Here is a 21,952-nt window from a genome sequence, read left to right as displayed (position 1 = left end):
TGGCCCATGGAGTGACTTTCTACTCACCCAGGTGAGCATGGGAGGAGTAAATCAGAGCTGAGCATCCTGCACAGTTGTGAAGAAAGTCTTGGAATTTTTGACATACAGACATTCTTCAAGCAGGATTTTTTAATTACACTTTAAAAGAACATTCATCTCCACTGTCGTGATACGCCTCCTACACAGCAGTCTCGGTTACTGATCAATGATGGCATGAAAAAGACAGAGTGGGGCAGATCAATGAAATCACTCTGACTCATGGTATGACTGTGACATAAATGGAGACAGAGTCTGCCTTGTTAAAACACGAGTAAACACTGGAATGTTCCGTTAGTTCCTCCAATGAGAAGGCATTTGCTTCTTCTCCCTTCTCTAGTAGTACTCAATTTGTTTTCTCCTCGGCTCTGAGCCATTTCAACCCAAATACTTACCTCTAGAAACAAAGCGTGGAAGGAAAGAAACGCTGTTGGAAAATTTGGATTGGTCACCACAGGGACATTTGATGTCTGTCCTGAGTCCCTTCAGTCGATCACATTTATTATGTTTTCTGCCAGTGTTCTTGTCTAGAAAGCAGCCCTTGGTGGAATACTTGAGTCTGGGGAATGGTGCAGAAGTGAGTCTAACTCATGAAGAGCCCCGACCGGGCTGGCCAAAGCCAAGTTGAGAGAGGAGAGGACCGTCGGCAAAAGCGCTTTGCATATACCGTTGGACTCGACTTCAGTGGGGTTTTATCATCCACTGAAAGTAACATAGAGCACAAGTCTTCTGTGTTTTTCTCTTGGTACCAAAAAAGACCACATCTTCAGTGCTCTTAACAGAAGCAGCTCTGAGTCATCCAGCCTCTGAACACATCTAAAAATGGATGATCGCTCTTTTCTCCTTTGTGCTTATTTCAACCACAATTTTCTCAACTTTTCAGAGGTTACCAGCTTGCAAATATCTGAGGAGGACCATGAAAAGAATCAGACCTTTAGTTCCCAAAGAATCTCGAGCATAAGGCAGTTGAAAGTTAGAGCTGATTAGATGCCTTAGAAAAGTGCGCCCCACAACCTTCCAGAGACACTGACTAGTCACAGCGTAGAGTGACACTAGAACAGAGGATGCCGATCACTGCATCAGAACTTGTACATGGCCCTTCGTCTCTCATCCCAGCCTCTACCTTTACCATCACCACCATGGTATCATTTCCCTCTCTCAGAAAATGACTAGACCTTCCCTTGTGTACACTCCAGCCCTGCAGCCTGAAAGATTCAACCAGAGTTGTGAGGGACACGTTTAGCAAATAAAAACACCGATGACCTGGGCTAGAGAGGTGGTTCAGTGGATAAGAGCACTTACTGTTCATGCAGGGGACCAGGCTTCAGTCACAACTGCTGGTAACTTCAATTCCACAGGGAGCAACACCCCTTTCTAGCCTCTTTGGGCTCCTGCATGAACACAGTGAACATACACTCACATAGGCATACATATACATAAAAAAGTCTTTAAAAAGACCACAGATGACTGATCAAATCAGAATTTCAGGTAACAATAAAGCTTCTAATAAAATTCTAATTTGTCAAAATGCCTTGTAAGTATCTGGCAATTTTTAGTTGTATTTTTATTTGAAGAGTAGGAGGAGGGTCATCATCCTGAAATAAAAATCTGATTGGGACAATTGTGCTGTATTGGTGGTTCCCTAAGGTCATCAAGGATGGCTGGGAAGTCTCCTCATGAGAAGGATCCATCCAAACCACAGCTTCGGGCTTTTCTTCTATTTATTCTGGCATGGTTGTTTGTTTGTGTTCTGTTGTTGCTTGTGCAACTCCTTGGTCCCCACCACACAGACGCAAGGCAGGAAGAAGGGCTGAGGCGATTGTTCAGGGAGTGAAGTACTTACTGTACAGCCATGAGTCCCTGACTGAATCCTCAGAATCTGTGTAAAATCCAGTGAGCATCTGTGATTGCAAGGGCCTTACCGTGAGAGAGGCCCTGGGACTGGAGAGTCCCCAGGCTTAATGAAGAGTAAAGAGCCCTGCCCCAAAGAGGATGGAACACAAGGTCCAACACCTGAGGTTGCCCTTTGACCTTTACACATGTGCCCTGGAACGTGCACCCCCCAACACACACACTCTCTCTCTCTTTTAAAGAAACAAAGAAAGGCAGGAAGTTGAGACTGATGCATCTTCCTTTGGGTGGGTGAGGAAACTGAGCCAAAACAAGATGGTGACTTCAGCAGAGCTGGTGCACTGGGGTGGGGCGCTCTGTGTGAAACAGATGTGCAATGCAGGCCACACACAAACATGGTGCCAGCCCCATGGAGTCCTGGGAGCCACGTAGACCCTGTGCACTGACATGTAGCCTGGTCGGAACACCAACTCATTACCACAAAGGTCCAAGAGAATATACCACAGCTCTGCAGCCTCAGGGCATGACAGACATGGGAGCACTGGAGCCAACTGGCAGCTTGTCACGAGCCAGGTGCTTTGCTCTGAGGCATCTCCTCAGCTGTGTGTGCAGCAGCCCAACAGCAAGGCTGAGCGGCTGACACCAAGCGGTGTTCGAGGAGTTGAAGAACTTGGGGAGGTGATGGGTCAATGGTCTATGGATAGCAACGCCAAGAGCGTGGGAAGGACAACATGTCTGTGGTTTCCCAAATTTCCACACACTCTCTCTACTTTCTATTCGCTTCTTGAAAATAGATTTATTTACTTGTGTAGATTTTTATTGCTCATTCTGCTTATTTTGAAATGTATCATAGCAAGTCCATCATTAGCTCACTCACATTTGTGTTCTACAGCATAGCTAGAATGATCCTTTATATTGCTAGAAAACCTTCTAATAAACATAATTTTTAATGTCTGCATAGTTTTCGTTATGAAAATACTATATTTCTTCTTATTAAACACCTTTTTATAAAGTATTTGCTTCAGTTTTTGTTTGTTTGTTCATTTGTTTTCATTTCAATGCTGGGAGGAAACTCCGAAGTGGATATTTGGGCAATACCTTCTCAGTAAGGTCCTCAAAGGACCTCTGGATCAAAATACATTCATTTTGAAGAATTTTTTGTATGTAATATGATTGGTCACCTTCTAAGGTCCACATTTTATTATGTGTCTGGGTGATCAGCTCCTACCCTTCCTCCAGGAGAGCCACTGATGACTCCTCACTGGTTCTCTCACCACCAGTCCACACTGTCACCTGCTCCCAAGAGTGTGAGCAAGACAGCTCCTCGGAGTTCTCTTATCTCTCTGGCATAAATTCATTTGATATATTTGCTGCCAAATTGCCTGCTTTTAGATCTAAACCATGTTATTTGAAACTCAGTAGTTTCAAGTCATCTTTGACTAGTCAAAACGTACCTTTCTGTCTTAGGATTTTTATTGCTGTGAAAAGACACCATGACCATGGCAACTCTTAATAAGGAAAACATTTAATTGAGGGCACTCACTCACAGTTTCAGAGGTTCAGACCATTATCATCATGATGGGGAGCGTGGCAGCATGCAGGCAGACATGGTGCTGGAGGAATAGCTGAGAATCTTATATCTTGCAGGCAACAGGAAGTCGACTGAGACACTGGGTGGTATCCTGAGCATAGGAAACCTCAAAAGTCCACCCCCACAGTGACACATTTTCTCCAACAAAGCCATACCTACTCCCAACAAAGCCACACCTCCTAGTAGTGCCACTCCCTCTGAGATCATGGGGGCCATTACATTCAGATTACCACACCTCCCGTGGTGGTTTGCAGTGTATCCCACTTGTACCTCATCTAGCTGACCCTGAGCCCAACACATCCCACAGCTGCTGACTATTATAAAACAAATTAGTTAACACCAGAATAAATTAAACAAGTTCCAGCTTTTGCCTATAGTTTCTTTAAATTAGCCCTAATAAACACATAGTCACACATGTCCTATCTGTACTCCGGATGTTCCGCCTTCTGACTGAATGCCCCGCTGGGCTAGCTGTCCCTCCATCTCCTCCTGGCCCTCCTAATGTCCCTGAAAACTTAGCTAGAAATTTCTTTTGTTTTATGAATTTTATTTCACCCCATCATTGTGTCCACCTGCTGACACATCTGAGCCTTCCGAGCACCTAGTCATGCATGTGTCTACATGTCTTCCCCCAGGAGAGCTCGTCTAGTAAGTATGTATCATGGCTTGTAACTACTCTTGGAGACCTCAAGACCAAATTGGAAAGCAAAATACAGAGGGGAAGCAACTGCTCACTATTTGTAATCATTGGTTCATCACAAGTCTCACTCACCACCCTGGGATGGTTGCATTTAACTCTAGCACAGAGGAATATCTCTCAGACATAGCATCAGAATAGTTGCTCAATAGACAGTTGCTGACTCCAGACACTGTGGCTCATTCTGTAATTCTAGCACTCATGAGGCTGAGGTGGATTGCTGTGAGTTCTGGGCCAGCCTGAAGTACGTAGTAAAACCTTGTCCCAAAATAAAAATGTTTGATAAATAAACATATACTTTACCTTTCTTTTCCAGTCAAAAGTTGTATAAATTTACACGAAAATTCTTTAAAATTTGGGCGTTAACAATCAAAGATGACTAAATTGTGCCCATTTCCTGGACAGTCTATGACACACTGGATTGAGCAACCAACTAACTCAAACACCTGAATATATTAGGTGTGTTTGTGTGTGATAAGAAGAGTATTAAAAGATGCCCCATAATGACTACGTGTGCATTGCACACGTAAAGAAATCTGGCCTGGCTGTCTGTGGCTCTGCAGTTTCTGCCCTGCTCCCGAGTCTGTACTTTTTTCCCTTACTGACTCTGTGTTTACCTTTAATACTTCCTCTTCTTGTGGCCTGCCCTTTTACTCCATTCTCAGACTGCAGTTGAACTTAAAATTGGAAAGATAAAACTGTAGAATGATGGGAGATGAGTGTTACCTGTACGTGACATGTACGTTCACACAGAAAATGATGCTAGGGAAATACTTCTATTTTTAAAAGGCAATCTTCTAAAGATCTCCTTGCCGGAAGCACAGTTCTCGCTTTAAATCTATCAGATTTGGAAGAGATTTGAGAGTTTAAAGTTAGTGGCAGTTGTCTGAAAAGATATAGTTAGTCTCATACTTTAGCCCCTCCCACCTGCCTGAACTCTTCCTGGCCGCTCTGGTTCTAGTGAAAATAATGAGGCAGAGGTGCTTAGTTCTTAATAGAGAATGAGTTCTTCCCTGAAACCCAGCTCTGTTTCCACCAAATAAAGTGTCTTGGCCACTGGAGGAAATTTGAAAGCATTGCTTTATGATTTATGCTTTATGAAAGCATACCCTTTCTGGAAAGGGCTGGAGCCCTAGACAGATACTGGAGTACCAAGTCCCTTAACTCCCCTCAAAATCTCCCGTGGGTTCTTCAGATTGTCTCACTCAAGTGTTTTTTCTCATGTAAGTCAATTTTTATAAAGTATCTCTGCTTCAAAAGGCCAGTTTCTCTAGTCCTGTCTTCTCTAATTGAGGGATGAGATACCAGAGAAATGAAAAAAAGGGACCGACCAGTTTCTGGGGGCTCAGGATGGATTCCCTACTTTTAGTGACCTTTCTCATACTTTCCAGATGATTTTGACTCATTCTTTTCCTGACACCAAACTGTTAGAAATACTATGATGAAGAAGGTGAGATGGAGGCCACCTGCTCACACATCACCTGTAGCTCGTTCACACTTCTATCACACTTCTATCACAGTCTGCATGGGTGGTCAGGTGGGAGGGTTCACGTATATGGGTGGCACTTTTTATTGGTATTTTATGTGTGAGGCTGGCTATGGTGTATGTAATGCTAGTATAGTTACGTGTGCATGTGCTTGTGTATATGTAGGCCACAAGCTGACATAGGTTGCTCTCCACCTTTATTTTTTGAGACATGGTCTCTCACAGACCTTGAAGCTCATTGATTCAGTGAGGATGGCTGGCCAATGATCAGGGATCCACCTTGTCTCTGCTCCCCATGCCCCACCTCAGCACTGGGGCTACAGGTGTGCACCACCACACTCAGCTTTTACATGCTGGGGGGCTGAACTCAGATCCTCGTGCTTGTACAGTGCATGCCTTAGCAACTGGGCCACGTCTTGACAGATGTTTATTGCCTCTGACTCAGGAAGTTATCAAGATCTTGAAAATCTACATTAAAAAAGTAAAAGTGAATAATAAATGACATGTCTATCAGTTTATAGAAGATGCTAATGAATCAGTAGCATTACTAGGGATCTAATTGCCCTGGATCTTATATTTGTCAAGTATTGTGTGAGGTATATTTGTCAATAACACAACTTTTAAGCTTTTCTACCCTTTCATATATGGAACTGGAATAGTATGGTAGTCGACAAACTGAAATTTACACTTTTGCAGGCATTATCAATCAGTTGTTATTGAATATATTTAATCATGTAAGAAAAAGAAGATAACAATTACACATCATCATTTCAAAAATAACTGAGTCTTCAGCTACTGTTGCTTTTTTGAGAAGGCAGATTATTATACAGCATTCCCAAATAATTGTCATTTCTACTATCAATGGCCAAGCAAATAACAAATCCAAGGATTAAATTCCAAGCTTTCTATTTGTTAGCTACACAAATTTATTCATCGTCCTACACCTTAATTCTCTCTGCAGAGCAAGGAGGACAATAGCTACATTGTTGGAGTTTTCCAGGGATTTATGAGCCAACACAATGTGCCAAGCACATAGAAATGACCACTAGTTACCTTACCTTGTATATAACAGAGTAAGGCATTGCGAGTATCAAGGGTGGCTTACATGTTGCATTAGTCAACAATGATCTTGAAATATTGCCTTCTAAGTTCTACTGAGAATGATGGTTTTTCACTAGGCATGGAATTCCTGCAATCAAGGCCATCTTGGGGTACATAGTGAATTCCAAGCCAGCCAGGGATACATAAGACTTCCTTTAAAAATTGTGGGGTTTTTTCACATAGCCATTAGTCATTTTAAGTTTCAAATGTGTAGGTAATGTCATAGTAAGACTTCTTGTGTGCCCAATCAGCCTGCTGTGTATAAGCGAGTGCTTCAAAAACAAAAAATGTGTATACTAATATCAATAAAAAGCATCAAATGGTAAAAATTAAAGCATATGATGAAATTTGATTAAAGAAAATCTTTAGCAGATTAAAACCTCTTAGAAATGCATTTCCATAGAGTACTATAGATGTATGTTACTTTTCAGGTTATATTCAGAGATATCAGAAAGAACTTTTTCTTGATTAATGTACTGTACCTCTGCACTGTTCACAGACAAAGGCAGGCAGCACCACAGCTAACATGGGACATCTCACTGAAAGCATTGTTAGGTCCACCAAAATCCCCTTTCCTAAAAGCCTCATGAAAGACAAATCAGTAAAAGAAGGGGAAAGGTATCCCTCTACCAGCACACCATGCCTGGAGACCGGCAATTTTAATAAATCAGAATGGAACATGAAAATGTCAACTTAATCAAGCATTTAAATTTTATTAATCAAGCCTAATTTTTATGAGTGCAAATAATCACTGAAGCTGGACAAATTTGTTCTCGATTGCATCAGAAACATAATTTTAATATTTAATGGACTGATGAATTTAAATGGAGAATTATCTTTATGAAACATGCTCTTCATAATTTGCCATTAAATGAGAAATAAAAAATCAACATAAATCTTACATAAAGGTTATTTAACTAAATGTTGGTACTATAAATATTATAAATGCATTGTGCACTAATTTAGCAATCACATAGTACACTACATAAAGCAGAAATGATAAGTGCACCAGGCAGGCTTCAGCAAGACTAGGGAGAGAGCGCTGACTTATTGCGGGAAGCTCATGAGCTATACCAGGTAGTGTGAGGTTCCTGGCCATTCTTTTCACTCAGGCTTTTAAGCTAAAATTTATCATTCACTGCACATGTTCTTTTCAATCCAAATGTAGGTCCAAGCGTATTAGGGCTTTCTTTTGTGAAGATGATTCTTTTTATACAAAAAAAGATTAAAAATATTTTATCATTACTTGTAGAAAAATACATAAGCTAAGGACTGAAGTCTTGGGACTGTGATTTTGCATCAATGCACTTCATTTTTAAAGCTGAATATTCTGACATAATGTTCTCAGTTTTTAGAACATTCTAGGTGAAAATCATCAAAAGGAAAAGCTTAATATCTGAGTCTTTTCCCCGAACACACAACCCATTCCACCTGCTCCGTCCGTGACTCAACATACTGCTTAAAATAGATAATGTGAATTTTCTTAAGTGTTCAGAAGATCCAAAATTTATCTGTGATACAATGTGCTACATTACGCATTTGCTTACAATGGAAAGGGCTTGTGCAGCTTTCGTGTTCTCAGCCTGTCTGAGGGAGTTAGAGCAGGGACAGTTGTGTGCAGGTGTCAGGGCGTGCGCCATACATAGCAGAGGCCGTGCAAACCTCTCTTCCCGCACTGCAGAACTGGTAAACCACTAGCACGGAGCTTGTATGCGGCAGCTCAAAGTCATAAAAACTACCAAGGCTGCTTCAAAGTTTGAAACACTTCAGGTTATGCCTTTCTTGTTAAAATGGTGTGTGAGGAACAAAACTTGGGTTTTTAACATAAAAATTTAAGAAAATTACTTTTTTATATGAACTCTTTATTATTTATGAACAGAATATTTTACTTCAAAAATAGTCTTTTTAAACAGATTAATAGTAAGCCCACTTTTAATTTTACTTGAAAACCACATTAAACCATTCAAAATGTTTGGCCTTTTATACACCTTACTGTAATTTGGCAAATAACACTTTCAAAAAAACGTAATTTTTAGTAGTGTGTTACAGGTTAATAGTCACCCTATGATCCTGTTCAGCTGAATTAATGCACAATATCCTAAAGACACCAAAAATTCTTGGCATGCAAAAATACAATACATTGTGAAGCCTTTAGATGGAGACATAGTTCAAATAAACACTAGAATTCTCACAGTGCTTTGTGTAAGAATTAACATTTAAGAAACTAGAAAGAAATATGAAGAGAAATTCATCTAAGATGCTTATGTTGGATATAGAATTTGTATTAGTTATTGTTTAGCCTTTCTCAGTGGAATGGTTTCTCTGCATATTAAGTTAAACTGACACTTAAGAAAATGAAAGGTTACATCCTTTTGGACACTCAAGTAAATTTACTGTCTGTATGCCTTCCAGCAAAGCATATTATACTGCAAATAAGAATGCTGTTGATGATGCAGAATACAGGCTGTACATGATCAGTGGCATGAATCAAGAGTCACCCGGTAGCCATATTAAAGCCATACTCTTATTAAGAACCAGACTAAATTACAACATGACACTTCCCAAAATGAGCCATGGAAATGCATTCTCCATGAAATAATTGTCTTTGAGTCTCTGTAAAAATCAGGAAGTCTTTTAGCAGTGAGTGCTAATGCTTTTCTTTCTAGTCTGCCTTCTTTTGTGTTGCAATACATTCAGCTTCGCTGGCAAGCTACCACACTAATTATTATTACATCTAGTGTTCCAGTTATCTTGATGACTACTGTAGCTGAAATACTTCAAGGTCAAATCCTTAATAGTGTGAATCAAACTAGGAAGTCATCATACATTCGTTTGCTTTGAGAAGTACTTGGATGAAAATGAATTTTAGAGCTGCTTATGCATCATTACTTTTACAAGCAATTAATAAATTATATATGTAGTTTACTTGTTACATTCATTCTGTAAAAGTTTCTTCTCAAACATTTTAGAGGTAACAGAGGTCCAAGCACATCTACAATGATCTTATTGACAACAGAAGTTTTCAGCCAGAACTCTGGTACTCTCAAATCCAAAATCATTTAAATTGTTCTGTGCATTTTCCCAGTCCCTACACATCCATACTTTCCTATTATATGTATACCTGTAATAAATCCATTGGCACAGAAATGCATGCTCTGCTGGGTTTGTGCATTTCTTTGATCTAAACAAAATTCAGGCTAGGATGAAACAGTCTTCTCTCCCTTAGTGTGTTGCTCTCTGCAATGGGCATGGTCACATGTCCTGTGATGTAACCTAATACAAGCATCTGTACCCACTGGGAATTTTAAATATGGAATTAAACACAAAAATTCTGACAAGTTTCTTACTTTAATATTTAACATTGCTATTGTGCATCTGGCCAGCAGTGATTTCTTTAAATGTGTTGGTGTTTTCTTTTTATAGACTGTTGAAGTCAAAACATTTGAATTGTGCAACTATTGTTTCTGAGCCTAGCAAACCATGCATTTATTCAAAGATAGTCTTCAAGGAGAAGTGAACTGCTGTCTGTCAGCGTTGACTTTGGGTCAATTTAGGGTTCTATGTGTCTAATGGTAAAAGGTTAATATCACCCAGTTACTTTCGCTTTTTTTAATGTAAAGAGTTTTAAATAATGGGAAGACATTATTCATAAGGAAAATAATAATGGCATGTTTTCATAATTTTCAAGGACCTTTAAATGTCCTCTTACCTCCCTAGATGTATGCACACACCCTAAGTTGGTATTACAATGTATTATTGATAACTGCCAGCCTGCAGTGATTTTAATAATGGAGTTAACTAAATCCACTTATTTCTAGCCTTTCTCTGTGTTCTTCAGAACCATATCAGTCACCTCTCTTGATCATTGGTAGAATAATTCTACATGCACTTTTATTCATCTTACCAGTATCCTTTACAATTCCGCCAAATAAAATTTTAATTTTATTTTATTATAAATTTTTGCAATTTATAAAATGTCCCATTGTATTGGGTACAACAAAAAACCTCCAACTATTTAAAGATCGCCCTTTCACCTGATTTAGACATATAGATTCTATAGATGCAACTTGGTTTCACTTTGAAAAGAGAGCTTTGTAAATGCTCCATATTAAATTTTATATGCTAATGACAAATGTTCAGCAAATACTGAACATGGAAGAAGAAATACACTCCTTTGAAAATAATGTTATCTGCTTGTTCTTTGACTGCAATGTAACTGGCACACCGTGTTTGGGGCTGCCTGTGTGGTTTTTAAAATGTCATCTTTATTAGTATTACATTCAAGGAATAGTACCTAGAATCAGTTTTCTTGCAGACCTTCCTCCAGTGTGTGGCATATGTCTGTGACAAGCGACATTACAGAAGGTCGTGTCACTTTTAACTGCTTGCATTACATCTTTCTGATTTCCCTAGTGCCCTTCCCTTGTTTGATTAATACTACTTGCTTTCAAGCAATGTATCAGGAAGCATAATCTGGAAAAAGAATTCTGAAGCCTATCTTAGAGAACTCTCTTTAAGAAAAGGGGGAAATCCAACTTAGTAAATGTATCTTTTCTAACAAAGGCATCTTTGTCTCAATCTTTTTCCTTTTCCCCCTGAAGGAGAAGGAAATATTCTCTCTCTCTCTCTCTCTCTCTCTCTCTCTCTCTCTCTCTCTCTCTCTCTCTCTCTATGCATATGTGCGTGTGCCTACCGTGTATGACTAAATTATTGGTTGCAATTTTTGGACTACTGGTTTTTGAATACTTAAAAGAACTATGTAGCACTTATTTGGTTTTATTTAAGGAGGAACAAGCTGGAATTTGAGGCAAGAACTCTTGTTTTGTATTTGTTAAAACTCCAGCACTCCTTTTGAATAGCAGGTGTTTCTTGAGTTCTCTTGGAAGGCTGCAGGTTTGTGCAGTCATTAAATGTACTACATAGCTTACTTTTGAACTCATCTTGCAGTTTCTGTGCTCATTACATGGCCTGGCCTGTGTGCCTCAAAGCACAGACAAGTTTAGAAGCTACACATGCCCTCAGAGCTGTCCATTCACTTAGTCACTGATGCCTGGAGATTAGTCATGAATCCATCATGACTTCAAGCTACAGTCTTCATCTGTACCTATACTATGCCCCGATTTGTGTTTCTTTTTTTTTTTTTTTTTTTTTTTTTTTTTTTTGGTTTTTCGAGACAGGGTTTCTCTGTGTAGCTTTGCACCTTTCCTGGAACTCACTTAGTAGCCCAGGCTGGCCTCGAACTCACAGAGATCCACCGGCCTCTGCCTCCCGAGTGCTGGGATTAAAGGCGTGCGCCACCACCGCCTGGTGATTTGTGTTTCTTAGGGTCAGTGAAAACATGAGACAGAATTTTATGTCATTCAGAAGACAGAACAAAAAAAGATATAATTTAATTTCCAAATATGAATGTTAAAGATATAGTTGACATTTTGTTTTTATCATTAGCTAACATTTTTGAGAATTTTTTTGATACAAGAAGTATGCTAAGACTTCATATGTAGCCTCATTGAGTCCTTAGTCAGCACTGTGGGAAAGGGGCTGTGACCAGCACTATTTTCCAAGCATTTTATGCTTCCTCTGAACAACATGTTCTAGTGGGATACATTCTGGAGTTACATGTAGAAATCAATAGGAACCCATCACCTGTTTGTTTTATAGACCCTCATGTGTAATGCCTGTGACGTAGCAGCCAACGGCAACAGAGGAGGACAGCCCTCAGCAGAACACAACACAACACTCTCTGCCAAACGTAGAAGCCAATGGCTGTGTTGGGGGCGCCTGGCAGCACATTTGCAGAGTAACTGCATGGAGCCAATTACCCACTTGGGCAGGGTAATAGCAGTTTGGGTTTTGCAAAAGAGCCTGATTCTGTAGACCTCCTTGAGTCCCACTTGAACACAATGTCATTTGTAAAATGTGTAGTTGTCCTAGTGGTTTGTTTATTTTTCATATTTTGAAGTTTTGGAAATGAATTTGATATTGATGATCCCTGGATCTTAACGATAGATGCAGATGGGACCTTCTCCAAGCCACACTTTGAAAAATTTTGATCATTTGCCTTTATTCATCTACATCATTGGCTATATATGAGCTAGGTCAAATGAGCTGGGTCACCTCTGAGAAATAAAAAGTAGACGCTACACCATGGAGTTTGTGCAGTCGCTTGAAGGCCCAGAGCCAGGTGCAGGGATGCATGCCTCCAGTTCCAGAACTTGAGAGACTGAGGCAGGAGAGCTGACATCAGAAAAACAAAAACAAGCGAAAGGATATGACAGCCAGATGATGCACTTACCTAGTTATCCAACCAAAAACATTTCTTGAGTAACTACCATGTAGTTTGCAATATGCAAGACATAATCTGTCACATTCACCTTCTGGGAGTGAGGTGTGATGAGGAGTTAGAGACGAGGTATAGGATACTGTTGTGGAATATTATTTTAAGGTGTGTTACAATTGTTTATGCTGTGGAACATTTGTTTAATGAGCAAAAATGTGTTGCATTCTTTTATGCTGCTTTTGTTTAACTCTGTGAAGCTGTGTTACTGTGCCTGTCTAAAATACCTGATGGTCTAATAGCAAGGGAAGAGAAGCATAAGCAGGGCTGGCAGGCAGAGAGAATAAGTAGAAGGAAAAATCTGGGAAGAGAAAAAGAAACAAGAAAAGAAGGAGGAGGACATCAGGGGCCAGCCATCCAGCTACCCAGCAAGCCGTGGAGTAAGAAGTAGTGAAAGGTAAAAGCCCAGAGGCAAAAGATAGATGGGATAATTTAAGAAAAACTGGCCAGAAGCAAGCCAAGCTAAGGCTGGGCATTCATAAGAAAGAATAAACCTCCATGTATGTTTATTTGGCAGCTGGGTGGCAGGGCCCCCAAAGAGTAAAGAGTGATAAAACAACCATCAACAGGGCACAGCTTCGTTCAGTTGCTGCATGTTGAATACAGGATTGTACATGGTAAGCAACCACTCTAGACCCTACAATAACACATTTTAACCATTACTAGCTTCAGCAGTGTTTGAGTTTATTTTCTTCTCATATTCGATATGACTTTTCAAGACCAACTTTAGCCAAGCAGAAAGAAAGAAAAAAGAACGAAAGAAAAAGTTTTTTATTTAAATATAAATTTTATAAGATAATTTTATTTTTTACTTGTGACACAAAGTCATTTAAATATAATCTCATGAGGGCTCAGTGACTTCTTTTGATGAAATCTAATCTCCATCTCAAATGATCCAATCTGAATGTCCAATCATACACTGCCACAGTTATCACCATTTTCTCCATATTTATAATGTGAATGCTTTAAACAGGAGAAAACTAAGTCTACAGGAAGGCTTGTCTGAGATCTCCTACTTAAGTTCTACTGGGTTGGTGTGAATATTGATGGAATCTCAGTGTGTTTACTCATCTTTCTGTTCACATCTAACCTATAGAGTACACCTTGGGCCAGGGGTTTAAACACTTACGAGCTGTTTGAATCAGGTTGAGAGTGTAATGTGTGCAGATTGTTTGTGGAGACTGTATTGCTTGCATGTCCCTGGGTGATGGACCTTCTGTCCAGCTGGGGTCCTTCTGAGGTGTTCCCTGTTCTGCAGGAAGGCCATAAGTCCTACTTTTTTAACAAAGATGTCAAGTATGAGATTAAATTAGGAACAGTTCTGGGATTTTCAGATGTCTTTGATTTTACACTGGTTCATGAGAACTGGAATTTGTGTTTGGGTTATTCACTGAAGTCACACAAGACTTTTAGGAAACTTGAGAGAAAATACCTGGGAATATAGCACTATATCTCAGTTTGTACAGTTCTGCAGCATTACACAATCTTAGTTTCTCTTTGTATCCAAAAGTCACACGAAAGAAGGATTTGGTGCTGCCATCATCAAAACTCTGGTGAGAAAGGTTTCAAAGCATTCGATAACTGTGTTTCAACTCATTCTATTTTGAGACATTCAAACTATATTAGAAAAAAGCAGCATATGAATTAGAAATTATATAGAATTTATATTCTATATAATTATAGTCCTCTGAGGCTTACCTGAAAAATACCTCCCAGGAGTTTTCTATTTTTGGTTTCTATAGAGTGCACACACATGTGCATGTTATTATGAGGAAAACATTTATTTAAAGTGTAAATTCTAGTTGGTTTGTTTGCTAAGGCAGAGACTCAGGCTGTAACCCAGGCTGACCAGGAAGTCACTAGTGACCTTACAATCTTCAAATTCCCTGTAAGTCATCTGCTTCTGGAAGTTACATTTATTATGCTCACAATTATATAGTGACCAAAGGAAATAAAAATTGTTTGTTAGATCCAAAATGATTTTTTCTTTTAAAAAAATAAGTATATTGGGGCTGGAGAGATGACTCAGGGCTCAAGAGCACTGGCTGCTCTTCCAGAGAATCCAGATTTGTTTCACAGCATCTATGTGGTAGCTCACAACCATCTGAAACTCCAGTTCCAGGGGATCTGAAGCCCTCTTCTGGCCTCCAAGGGTACCAGACATGAAAGTGGTGGGTGGATAAACATATATACAGACTAAACACCCATACACATAAAATAAAATAAAAATATTTTTAAAGTATGCATATTTACCAATGTAAATGATATTTTGTATATTTAATTGTGGAATATATTTCTAATCTTAACGTATATTCACAATTCTTACAAAAAATCATGAAGAATTAAAAGGAATGTTTCAGGATTCAGGACAAATCAATTAAGAGTTGATTTTATACATAAGAATTAAAATTTGAGCCATTAAAAGACATTCATCGTCAGTTTTATGCCACAGACCACCAGTGTGAATCAACTAGCAGAGATAGTTTTATCTTATAGTTGGTCAAAACGTAAGTTAGAAATAGAAGGGCTCTTCCAGGCTTCGTTATTCAGTGCTACGTCTAAAACGCCCGATTGAAACGGATGGCAGGAGAACTAGGAAGGAAACGTCATGATTTTGAGCAGCCCACAGATGTGTGTTAGTTTACCTTCGGCATACTTCAGATTCTCTGACACCGAACGTTTCACATGGGCAGGATTCTCCTGACTGAGGCTTTAATCAATTAAAGGCTGAGCACTTCCCTAATCTTCATCTCTAGATGAAGCATCTGCTCTCAGAGCATGTGTTTCAAATGTTAATAAAGTTTTCATTTCCAAAGGGTTCAGAATGACAGAACAAAATCCTCTCCTCTAAGAGCACAAACAGCCTGTGTTTCTGTCTGCAGGTGGTGGAGGACATGCTGGAGGACGAGGAGGAAGAAGATGAGAAGGATGACAAGGTAATTATCTCTCCCGGCCCTGGGTACCTGGGGGTGGCAGACGCAGACATGACACTGTTCTCACAGACAGTTGAAAAAGGAGTTGAAGTGTTTTGAGTCCAGAAAATTGGACAGTGCTGTTTATCATCCTAACAATGCCACTGCGTGTTGCAATGAGGAAGAAATGGCTATAAATCCTCTCTGCTTTTGTCCAGAGCTGGGTCAAATATTTTTCTGCCAGGAAAAAAAAAAAATCAGCTTGTCTTGAACTTGATAGCTACTGTGAGGGTAACAGCACTGGCAACCATTTTTGAAGGGCAAACATTTGTCCAATCCTGAATGTTACAAATCAGTCTATGCTTTGGGGGGACGGAGTCGAGTGTGAAAAAAGAGTAGCCTGCATGAGTTGGACACGGAAAATGTCATCTATAATTTTCAAAGAATTGTTCAGCAAAAGAATATGTGTATGACGTGCTTGGAAGGACATTTAAATGGCCCTGTGCTTACTGCCCTTGCTTAGGTCTATAATGTCCCCATGCCTCTTCCAAAAGACTTAGGAGAGACTTGCATTTCGTTTTGCCACTTGACTTGGCGATGCTGACCACTGGGGTGATATTTTATTTGTGCTCTAACAAACAACGCTTGCCTGGGGATCAGAGAAAAAAGCCAGGCACTATATTAAACATGGAGGTCAGGCAGTGGTAGCACAAACCTTTAATCTTAGCATTTGGGAGGCAGACATTCAGCCAGATCTCAGTGAGTTCAAGGCCACACTGGGAACAGAGCCAGGTGTGGTGGCACACACCTTTAATCCCAGCACTAGTTAATCATAGAGGTCTGGAGGTCTGTACAGACAGACAGGCAGTGATAGAGCTGGGCAGAAAGAGGAAGTGATGTAGCTGGGCAGAGAGAGGAAGTAAGATGGCAGGGCACAGAAAGGTATATAGGTGTGAGTATACAGGAAGTAGGCCTCTCTTTGACTGAGGGTTTCCTAGCAGTAAGAACTTGTGACTGGCTTGTTCTATTCCTCTGATCTCTCAGCTTTCACTCCAATATTTGTCTCCAGTTTTGTTTTGTTTTTTTTATTAATAAGACCGTTTAGCAATTTGTGTTACAGACCACAGTGAACAGCAACTGATTTCTGGTTTGTTTGGGTTGGTGGTTCCTTGGGGAGAGGGAGGAATTAGCAGGACCTTGTACCACCACAGCAGTGGCTGGAATTAGGACAACAGCTCTCTCCAGCAAAATAGAAGCTCTGTGGCATTGTGATCGCTTGGCATTTGAAGATATAAAACTTATCTGAAGATAGACAAGGATCAAGGGAGAAAATGTTAATTTTGACCTCCACCCAAAACTGACCATTGTTACAGGAAGTAATGATGTTTTTGAAGGAAGACAGAGCATCTTAATTTATGCCCTTGATCTTCAACCCCAAAAGAGATGCACAGTTATACCCTAGTATAAGAATTTGTGTTGGAAGCCAGCATTTGAAATGTCAAAGGGGGAAAGTGTCACATGGAATACTTCACCTCATAATCTTTGTTTCCCCGACTAGTATTTGATGTTTGCAGTAGAATGGAAACACACATGCTTACTCGCTGCTTTCCTGTCATGCTGCTTCAAATGCTTTTAAACTGATAGAGCTTTTATGTGAAATTTTTCTCCTGTACCTCATTCAGTCATTAGTACCATGATCAAAAATAACCTAACAAAATCTCTTGTCTGCAAACACACACACACACACACACACACACACACACACACACACACACACGTTTTTAAAGTCAAATAATATGAGCGTACACCCCTGGCAATAAACGGTCTGATTTATTGTTAAGGTCAGTTGTGGAGCTGTGGAGAGCCTGTACTCTAACTCAACATGCCGGCTCTGAATCATCACTTCTCTGCTGCTAAGGACTGAGCTGCCATCCATTTATGGCTATTCTCCCTTGCTTGTTGCTACTTTATTATTAAAGCCACCATAAAAATCCATCCCAGCAGCAGGCGTTTCCCTAGAAATGTTAATAAATAGAAACCCCAGTGACGTCCACTGCGTCCACGTCTCTCTGCTGGAAGTCAACCCATACACTGTTAGCCAGTTGGTTAGTGTGTGGCTCTTCATTTTCTTGATCATTTTTTTAAAATAGAGAAGGTCTTAGGTGTAGGCAACAAATAAGCCTCCCTAGTTAACCAGCTCACCAAACACAGATTTGATTGAACACATCTGGGTGGCAACACCAGCTCTCAGGAGCTGTATACATAGTGAACTGGTGGTTGGCTGTCTGAAATTGACACCCTACTTCTAACACGTTTTCAGATCCAGTTACCAAAGCAGACTGAAAGTGAGGGCTTCAGTGACTGTGTGAATTCAACTAAATTTGTCCGTAGCTGATATAGGCAAGTAGTGTGCTTTCATTGTGAGCTGTTGTTCATAATCCAGCCTTTTGTTTGAATGATATATGAGGGTGAGGTCCCCCTCTTTTTTGACCATAGTGAAATTGATAGTATAAAAATGGTGTCTGAACCTAAAAGAAAATCTCAAGTGTCGCAATTTGCAAGACACTTTGAACTCTCTTAGGCTAGAAAAGTGGAAATAAGGAAGGATCGTGCAAGCATCCGTTCACCAGCTTCTGTCCATCAGCGTGGCTCTCACGGAGCACACATTGTAAGTCTTAACTATCAGTGTGTCTGAATGGGAGAAGAGTCATTTCCTATTTTAAAATTTCATTGGTTCCTCCATTTAAAGTTTGTATGTAGAGTCATGTGTAATGGAATTTCATGAAAAAACAAATGTGTTTTTCACCATACAAACAGGTACTGACCTTTAGTTCTCATTATTTCTCTGTTTTCTCATATGGTATAGTAGTGGGGTCAGGTCAATGGGTCCTCTTATAGGATAAAAGTAAAGAAGATTAATAAATGTGCCAAAGCCTCACTTTAATTGAACCTGAAGCACATGTTGCAAGTATGTAAAATATGTCCCAGATGTTCCACCGGGGCCAATGTCTTGCTTTCCCTGGTTGCCGCAAGGCAGCTATTAGTCCTGTAACCTTTGGACTTGGGGGTAAATGGGATATTACGTGGCACAGAATGCGAGCACCTGTTTCCCATTCAGTAGAGACCCCTGGCAGGCTTCACCTAAGCCGGTGCACATGTTTTCACTTAGTGGATTGTTGGGTGATTATGAAAAGTGTCTTTCTTTAGAGCAGCATTGATATTAGTCACTCACAATGAAAGGCCAAGTCATTGGCTACTTGACAAGGTCCTGTGGGCATAAGGTGAAGTCCTTCATTTCATCTGAGCATGTAGTATTTTCCCTCAGCATAATTACACACATAGAAAAGATATCACTCTAAGAAGTTGAAGCCCATAAAGATATACTTACTAATAGCTTCTTTAGTGTTGGCTTTAGTACCTCAGAAGACATCGGTTAAAGTTGGTCAAAGCTCAATGATGGTTCACCTGGATCGCCAGATTTTGAAGCTTTTAAGTTTTTCTTGTTGGTGTTGTCCCTGTTTTTTATTTAAAAGGCTTATTATCCTTTTTCAGCTTAGGGTTGTGGTCATGGATTTACCCTTCATTCTAAAATCCATTCTCCACATTGGTTCAAGTCTAAATTTAAGTGGCCTATTTTTTAATCCAATTCCACCATTTTCCAAAAGGCAGAAAATATGAGTTTTAAATGATGAGCTTTGCATGTGACTCATTACCTTCTAATATTTTCACTTACCTGCATTATATAAGAACACCGTTAAGCTGTGCTGGGGACAGCATTCTTTTCTGAATTAACCATGAAACATCCTAGAGTTACATTTTCTATAGCGCATTCTCTGCACTCTCAACTACAAAGCTCTAGTCTAATATGTTTTTCTATCCAACACCAATTCCTTTCTCTACTAGACTATAAGCAAAGTAAGGTTTAACTAAATATCCTGGGTGGTGCTATCAACAAGCATATAATAGTGTTCATACCACATCGTATAACCATACAGTGGCCAATCTGCATAACCTAGACATCAGTTAACAAAAGGCAGTCGTCTTTTGTAGTTTGAAAAGTTTCAGCATGCTTCCCACAGTCCACCCTGCACTGGTAATAAGATCCAGCTGCAGGATCAGGAAGCAGAAGATAGAATGCTGTGTTCCAGCAGGAAAAATGTGAATTCAGATGCATTACATTCTAGTAATGTTTATTGATAAAAGATATGAACGCATTCAGGCATTTATGCTCACACAGCTCCTCTGCCTCCTTCAGCTGTTATGTCAAGGTTACTTGTTTCCAGACAGCTAGATGCAATGAATGGAACATATTTGAGTTACTTCAAAATATACAGAGTGTTTTCTTTAATTCTTGAAATCTGTATTTTTTGGTTTGATTCTCCAACCCAAACATGTGTCTACTGTACCCAAGATCCATACATCTCTGCATCTCAAACGGCAGTGAGGGAGGAAAGAAAGAGATAATTCTAAGTGATAAGAGAGAAGATTTTAATCTGACAAAATTGGATTTTCCAGTTATATTCGTGAAGTAACTTCATGGTTGGGAAGCCAATTGAGGCTGTAGAGAAAAGCCGAATGAAAGGTGACTAGGGAATTCTCTTCTAAGAAACTCCAAATCACATGGGGATACCACTGTGTTCCCTTATTCACTTTCTGTGTCTGTATGACAAAGTATCACAAACGTAAAGGCATAAAACAAGTGGTTGTTGTTGTGTTCTTGTGTTCAATAGGTCAGAAATACAGGCATAGCCAACTGGTTCTCTGCTCAGTGTCTGACTCCTAGGGACCAGCTGGACTGAGTTATCATCTGCAGGATTTAGAAAAGAATCCATTTCAAAGCATGATTCAGCCTGTTGGGAGAATCCAGTTCCTTATATCTGTAGAACTGAAATCCTTGTTTTCTTGTTTCTTCTTTCTGTTCCTCGTAGCCTAGCTGTCTTTAAATGCATCAATGGAGAATCTCCCTTGGGTTCCCCACACTTCAGCCCTATTTAAGGGCTCACATGGTTACATCAGGACCAAGAAAGAAAATTTCCCTTTCTTAAAGAAAACTGTATCATGAAATGTGACTTAATCATGGTAATAACTATCCCATCATACTCATAGGCTGGGGGCTTAAACTTGATATATAGATGAGAAGGAGAGAACTATGGCTTCGGGCTTAGAATTCTGAATCTGGCAGCTGGGAAGACCTGTCCATTGTCTATAGTGAATGTGGAGCAATCTTTGAGTCAATCCCATTGACTAGATCTACTGCTAGATGGGTGTCAGCTGTCACACAATAATAAACAAGGGCAACAATCAACCTAGGCAGCCTAGGTCTGTACGTGCAAAGCTTACAGGAACATAAAAGTATTACAGAATGTGTGTTCATTATAAAATAAAAGTGCAATGTGTCTAGCTTGCTGGTTATCAAATTCAGTTTGGAGCAAGGGGTGATTGGCCCGGCAGAGGGCTTCTCGTGGGCCACTTTTCCCCCCTTCTCCTTGCCTTCTAGGAAAAAGCAAAAATAAAAATACCAAAATGTAGGGAAGGCTCCTTCAAACTTTGAAGGGACTTTGGGGGCTATAATACCACTTAGGCTGATGACCTCAATTTCTTAAGAGTTTCTACTTCATCTAAAACCACAGTGACATTAAAGTTTGAGGGTAACTAAGAAATAATCTGCTTTAATCACCTTATTTTACAATCATAATATCAGGACTGGAGCTACAGCTATGGTATAGTACTTGCCTAGTGTACAAAAGGCCCTAGGCCTGAACCCAGTATTACAAACCAATTAAAACTAAAGTAAGAAAATGAGACTCGGCCAAACATAAGTGAGTGGCACAGGCGAATGCATGGGGTAAATGGCGGAGTCGGTACTAACGCTCTGATCGTTTTTGTCATTCCAAATCTGGCATCCTCATCCTGCTTTACAACCAGGCTTTCCTGGAGAAGAGAC

At 39.9% G+C, this 21,952-nt stretch overlaps 1 protein-coding gene across 12 annotated transcripts in view; it reads left to right on the top strand.

Annotated features, from left to right (window-relative positions):
* The window catches only part of Mctp1 (multiple C2 and transmembrane domain containing 1), a 588,499-nt gene that overhangs the window by 502,975 nt on the left and 63,572 nt on the right, over window positions 1-21,952 (top strand). For all 12 annotated transcript variants that reach the window (XM_052743710.1, XM_052743711.1, XM_052743708.1 and 9 more), the window contains one exon: window positions 15,979-16,032. In XM_052743710.1, coding sequence (XP_052599670.1) covers window positions 15,979-16,032 — 54 coding nt within the window. The remainder of the gene's footprint in view (window positions 1-15,978; window positions 16,033-21,952) is intronic.

Source organism: Peromyscus californicus, unplaced genomic scaffold (assembly GCF_007827085.1).
Source record: "Peromyscus californicus insignis strain IS unplaced genomic scaffold, ASM782708v3 Scaffold_18__1_contigs__length_77618521, whole genome shotgun sequence".
Taxonomy (NCBI): domain Eukaryota; kingdom Metazoa; phylum Chordata; class Mammalia; order Rodentia; family Cricetidae; genus Peromyscus; species Peromyscus californicus.
This window is presented reverse-complemented; position numbering and strand designations above follow the sequence as displayed.